The following is a 6,677-nucleotide window of genomic DNA, read 5'->3' as shown; positions in this document are numbered from 1 at the left end:
CCAGCCACAGTTGCCAGGGGACTTGGGTCATGAGACTGAACTCCGATCGCGTTCGCTAGAGGAGGAGGATAGATGGGACTGACATGTACGCTCCGGCGGCTGCCAAAGCAGCACTTAGGTTTCCGATGAATTAGATAGATCTTCTCTGCAGCAATACCCTGGAGGAGACAAAGGAGAGGGGAGGACGGGCGATATTTACTTGAGCAGAAATCCCAGGCTGTGCAACAGAATGGAGGGGCAGGATTTGGGTTATGAAACTCCAGGGCAGTGCAAACGCAGCCTGGTGCAAATGCCTATATTGCGCTTCAGCGAACTGCTTCCTTTAAGGTGGTTTTTGTGATCCTGTTGCTAGGATTAAGCCTTTTGCATTGCGGCATGGAGAGTCTTTTGTTTGAGTTAAATTCAGACCTCTTGATATGTCACCTGACAGTCTTGTGGTTTTGGATGAATGTGGCTCATTGCTATTATTAACCTGAGTTGGCAGCCGGGCACAACAGGAGTTTATAGGGATTTTGAAAAGTGGAACTGCTCGGGGGACAAAGATGCTTCCCAGGTACGGTCACTGCACAGTTCTTGAGATTATTTTAATTATTTGAAAGCTTAACATTTTCACTGTGATGAAATTATTTCTTTTCCAGAGATGTGAAGCTTTTACAGATTTAATTTTTTTATGATTCTTCTTCTAATTATATGCTGAATAGCACAAACATATTTTTTCCCCTGAATTGGTTCTATCTGTTGTAATTTTGCAAAGGGAAGTGCGGTCTACTTGAATAATGTGAAACACTGTGTTCAATGCTAGTGAATTTAACTGAAAGGAACCGTGTCTTGTTTGTGTGTGTTTTTTATTAAAACAGGTATTTCAAAAGAGCACAGAGCTTGTGTGTGTGTATGTGCACATGTTTGCATGCACATATGTGCTTAAATCAGCTAAAAGCTGAACAGGTACTTTTTGAAATGACATACGTGAAGTAGTCCCAAAAATATTCTATGAAATTACTAATACTAATTTTAAATTCTGAAGCTGTGTAAATTGCAAAGTTACTCAACATGCTACACATCTTTAACAAAACCTTCCAACCTACTTATTTTCAATATCACACTCCAGATTATGATTAATGTGTTGACTAGACTGCACCTAACCTGTATATATTATGTCTTTTTGCTTGTGGAAAGGCATTTGGCTCATGTATTGGGCTTTAGAGTATAAATTAGGTATCTTAATGAGAGCCAAGTGGCTTGGTAGAAGGGAGAAAAAAATGAAAATAAATTAAAGTCCGCTTCATATACAGTTAAAGAATTGGACAGAGCCAAGGACCTTGGAAGCCAATTGAAGTTTAGGTCCAAGTTTATTATACTGAGTGTGAAATACCTGGCTGGCTGAATATGTGCCTAGTGTACAATATGTGCTTAGTTTAAGCAGCAGAAGTTTCCTGGAGCTCAAGCAGTGCAGCTATTCAAGGTGAGGATTGCTAAGCTGGTAAATGAACGAGACAGATTTATAGATGTAGCATGGAGCTGACCTCTGTGGTGCTGCAGTGCCTGTGGACGTGTCACCCTCCTTCAAGAAATGAAAAGGGGGCGGCTTGGATTTTTTTTTTTTTTTAAGAAACATTATTTCCTTGTGATAAACCTTAAAAATGTAAGTGTTACAAGCAGTCACCCATCATGAGTGGTTGTCCCTGAGATGATCCACTGTCTATCAGTTCTTCCAAGCTACCCAGAGTACAGGTCCGTTGACTTTTGCGAAACCCCAGCTGAGGTCAAAGTGATAGAGGGCGGCGTCGCCAAAAGTGATGGGTAAACTCCTTCACAATCGATCGTCACAGGCTCCCTCCGTGGCTTTGGTCAAGTCACAAACACCGGTTTTCTCTGCAGAATCAGCAGGTGTTCACCACAACAGTCACACAACCCTGAAGCGACGTCAAGTCTTGTAAAGACAATTATCTTGCAAAATTTTTTCTAAGTATAGGCCCCGTGGTTTCTAGTTCAGGGATCTTCTTCCTCCTCACAGCCTTATGGTCATGTTATGTCGCCAGCATTTAAACGGAATCTCTCGCTGAAAATGCCAACTTTGCAAATTGGCAGTGCAGTCTGGATCATCCTTATCATGTGAATCCTGATGAAGTTCTTTCGCGTTTCAGGTGTTGTTATTAAAAAAACAAATAACCTGCCCATGCCTCTTTAAAAAAAGTTAATGGATGGTCTTCCAAAGCTGGAAGTATCGTTAACATGCCATACGTGGCTGTTTTCAGAACTAATTTGGAAGCAATGCCCTTTGAGAAAGGCCTACACAGCTGTCTGTAAAATACTGGTCAAATAATAAGCAAATTCCTGAATTGTAGTAAGAAGGTATTAAAATACATAAATACCCTCCCCTTGTGTCCTATATACTCAACTTTTGTTGTATCTTCTCAAAGTCAAAAGAAAAAAAATCCAGTAACAGATAATAGAAATGTGCAGAGGAAGGAGAAGGGAATCCCTCGTTGGAAAAAGCATCTCAGTCAGGGGTGAGAGGAGTATGATATGATGGTTGGACTAGGCAAGGACCATTTGCCTTCTGCTTCTGATCACCTTTCCCTATAACAAAGCAGCCGCAGGATCCTAAATACTACTGGGCCGTATATGTACAGGTGAGCATGCTTTGATGTGAATGTACATCTCCGTGGAACGTGGAGATAATCTGCATCTGAAATATCCTAATGCACCCAGTGGAACGGTCTCACATTTACAGCGTAAGCTCTTCAAGACAGGGGCAGTCTCTGTCCAACGACTGTGTAGAAGTTGGCTGGGTCTAAGCACCACTGTAACAGCAACAGGACTTGAAGAGGATCATCCGCGGGAGTTGGAGATAAGCCCTGGGGATCCCTATGCCTCTGTTCTGATGCTCGTCTTAACAGGAGTAAAGCAAGACGTTTCCTTCCATGCGGAGCCCTGCGAGGAGGGCATGGGGCAAGGTGGACCTGCCGTCTGCTCTGCCCTGGCTGTTCCTGTCAGCCTTTTGAAAAGGTGCTAACATGAAAAACACGCAGAACAGATAAGCTAGCATAAACTATAAATATCATTTGCGTAGATGCATTTAAAAATAGTTGGAAGTGATTCATCACCAGGCAGTTTTTATAACTATGGGTAACATGATGTAGGAAAACAATAGTTTGACTGATAGTTTCAGCTTACTTTTTCAATGATTAGTCATAGTCTTGTTTTGAGCAACTTTACTTTTTAGCAAACTCTTTTACAATTCCTACCTGCTTAATATCTCGATTGGTTTGCTTCAGTTGCTTTTCTTTAAGACTTCTAAAATATCTGTGTTAATTATTAAAAAGTAACTGGATACTACGTAAGCTGTGTTAGTATGAAATTGTTTTAAAAGTAAAGTCTCGGGCAGGAGGAAAAATAGTATTAAACTGAACCCTTAATGTAATAAAGTGCTGTTCGTGTTGTAGTGGAAACAAGGAGGAAGGAATGTACTTGCTTTCAATTACAAGAAAAATCTTGTATTTTAATTGGTGGAGTGGTAACGAAGGATTTCTGTGTCTGTCGTTTCATCTATTAAAACTTGCACAGAGTGTAATAATACCAATTTAAAGCCATTCAGTTGCCTCTTGCTGAGAAACCTCTGTGGCAGTAATAAACTCCAGGAATTGGATACATGAGAAAGTCCATCCTTGGAGAGAATTTGGACTTCTGGATTGCCATGCAACTTGCAGTAGAGATGTCAGGAAGCATGTAATGGATCTGTAAATGTAAACTACAAATAATACTCCTGCTGGTTGAATGTAAAAAAGGCAGGAAAACAAAATGGGTGAAAGAGCAAGAAGAGCTGAACAAGAGCTAGGACGAGAGGAAATGGCCTCAAGTTGTGCCAGGGGAGGTTTAGATTGGACACGAGGAGAAATGTCTGTACTGAAAGAGTGGTTAAACATTGGAACAGGCTGCCCAGGGAAGTGGTTGAGTCCCCATCCCTGGAAGTATTTAAAAGACATGTAGATGCGGCACTTAGGGACATGGTTTAGTGGGCATGGTGGTGTTGGGTTGACGGTTGGCCTCGATGATCTTAGAGGTCTTTTCCAACCTTAATGATTCTATGAATAGTAGGGCTTAAGTGTGAACATGCATTAAAATATCATTTTTCAAGCCTTGATTTCATTATTATTTGTTTCTAATAATTTCATCATTATTCATGTGGAAGTTTGCCTTTCTGTCCCAAATAATTCCTTTCCCTTTGTGCTTTCTGCTTGCATTAGCATCTGTGCAGGGGGGGTGGACCAGATGACTTCCAGAGGTCCCTTCCAACCTCAACCGGTCTGTGATTGTGTGAGATCTGGTTTATGCGATTTGTTTCTGAAATATCCCACACAGCATTTATACATCAATGGATTTCTACCCCGTTCTATTTGTATAGGTATTTCTGAATATCTCATTCTAGAAGAATCGCTGTTTGTGTAGTGAAGGTCTCCACAGGATTGGTGTCCTGCTCGGAAATAATTTGTTTATCACTGTTTCTTCTCTTGCTCGATGGGTGAACTCACAGCACTAGCTGTGTGGCAAAGTCACAAACACTTCCACTGGTGAAAAGATTGTTGGGGTTTTCTTGGTGGTGGTTTTTATGTTTGTTTGTTTGTTCCGGGTTTGGTTTTGGTTTTGTTGGTTTTTTTTTTCTTTAAATATAATCAGTTTCAAGGAAAGATCAAAGAGTGGTAGATGGGTCATGCAGGAAAAAGGCCTCATTAAGAGAACCGTCATTTCCAGAGCAGTGTGGGAGATGGGAGACTCACCTTTCATTAACATTATTAGAACATCTGATTCTATGTCTCATGGTTTTCCTATAAGAATGTCAAGAAAACATCAGTTAAATGTCAAAGTTAAGTTTCCATTTATAAACAGAACTAATTATATTCAGAAGATCTAGGTCAGTTTTCGTCTGCCTGAAGAGCAGCGCTGGAGTATTGCCCTGTTACATTTGTTTTGCAAACATGCGCTGCGTATTGCATGCAGGAATTTGTATGTTTCTGGGGATAATCTATCCAGCTATCAAGCTTAACGGTATTTTAAAGCTGCTAACAACAGCAAAGCTACTCTGTGTCCTGCTTCCTCCAGAAAAATGTGCCTCGCTGGGAGGTGGTGGGGGTGAGTCGGAGGTGCCAGTCTGCCTCTGTTTACTGTCTGTCTAAATGAACTTTCCCCCAGCTCTCTTAAAGTTTCTTCTGGTCTGGGAAGTGGCCCGCTATTGCCAGGGAATGTGTTTGCAAGGCTGAAATGTGCTTAAGGACTCTATTATGTAACAGAGATAACGCTTATTTGGAATTATCACAAATTATGGTGGATAATATCTACTAAATGCTTGTCTAGCGAAAGTTAGACTGTCATGTTAAGAAGCTGAGAAGTAAACAAGCTCTTGTTACCTTGATCAAATATGTTTCCGAATACAGCAAGAGTTTTATATTTAGCTTTCTCTCCTCTCAGTGTGTAATCTGCTCTTGGAGCTTTTTATAAGTAGACTTTCCTAAGATCTGGAACAGCTACTGCCCTTCTTTGCCAGTAATTTCAAAGTCAAATATCAAAAGTACTAGGTAATGGAAGACATGCTTTTGTCTGAGTGTGAAGGAAATTCAAATGCGTTGCAAGGGTGGAGCAAGCGATAGCACCTTTTTGGCAAGCAATTTGTTGTTATGGTCACATACTGTTTCGTTATAGGAAGCACAGTGGCCTATCTGGAAACAAAATGAGTTTCCAGACTTCCACTGATTTCACTTAAATATAAGGAGATGGTTCCTCCAGGAAGCCGGTGTATCCAGCCGTCTCACTTGCCTCCTCACCTCTAGCCGAAGTCAGGCTCTGATAAGTAACTGTCCCCAGCTCTGGTGCCTTTGAGCCTCTCAGTTGATAACACTCCAAATATGTGTCAAACAATATGGATTTTGTTTTCTTACGTTTTCTGAAATGCAAGATGGGGCTCATTAGCAGAGCCCCTGGTAAATGTAAGCTCTGCTCTGAGTTTGTCACTGTGCTTGGTTTTTGGTACAGAATTTGCTCAGTTGGCAGTCTGCTCTTCGTGTGGGCATGTCCCTCTCTGGATGATCTTGGCTTTAGGTCCCCAAGCAGAGGGTGCGCGTGTCTCTCTGCCCCCAAATCTACACATCAAATTATTTCAGTTTCAAGTTGCTCAAGCTTTCTTCTTGTAATAAGTTGCTTTTGACATTTGTTGCACACTACCCTCTCTGCAGCTTCTGTTTTTCTCTCCTGTTGCTAAATGGTGGGGCTGAGCAGGTTAGGAAATGGATTTCCTCTCTCAAGAGACCGAGTAACTGTATGTCTTGGTGCCTAGTTTCACCTCGCTGGGACTACACTAGTTGTAAAGCCTGTGAATCTACATTGGACAGCCTTAAAAACTTCTGATAGGCAACCATGGCTTTGGTGATCAAATTGATTCTCTGCTGTGACCTATTACAGAAGTTGTTGGGTTACAAATTGTCATTGTCATACTGATCACATAAGGCATGGGCGCAGAGAAGGAAACCTTTTGGTTGGTCAATTAGAGGGACAGAGGAGAGGAAAATTTACCATGGGCTTGGAGTCTAGCATGCCAGGTTTACTTTAATCCATATTATCACTTATGGGTGTCTTTTTGCTGAAATAAATGTACAGCTCCTTCTTGTAAACTGGGAGCCTGTGTC

The 6,677-nt window shown here is 41.4% G+C and overlaps 1 protein-coding gene across 2 annotated transcripts in view; it reads left to right on the top strand.

Annotated features, from left to right (window-relative positions):
• Positions 1-24: 24 nt before the first annotated feature.
• The window catches only part of FNIP1 (folliculin interacting protein 1), a 47,826-nt gene continuing 41,173 nt past the window's right edge, over positions 25-6,677 (top strand). For both annotated transcript variants that reach the window (XM_009285934.2, XM_009285933.2), the window contains exon 1: positions 25-553. In XM_009285934.2, coding sequence (XP_009284209.1) covers positions 543-553 — 11 coding nt within the window. In that variant the 5' untranslated portion in view covers positions 25-542. The remainder of the gene's footprint in view (positions 554-6,677) is intronic.

Source organism: Aptenodytes forsteri, unplaced genomic scaffold (assembly GCF_000699145.1).
Source record: "Aptenodytes forsteri isolate BGI_AS27 unplaced genomic scaffold, ASM69914v1 Scaffold54, whole genome shotgun sequence".
In the NCBI taxonomy this organism is placed as follows: Eukaryota; Metazoa; Chordata; class Aves; order Sphenisciformes; family Spheniscidae; genus Aptenodytes; species Aptenodytes forsteri.
Note: the sequence above shows the minus strand (reverse complement) of the source record. Positions and strands in the feature narration are given on the sequence as shown.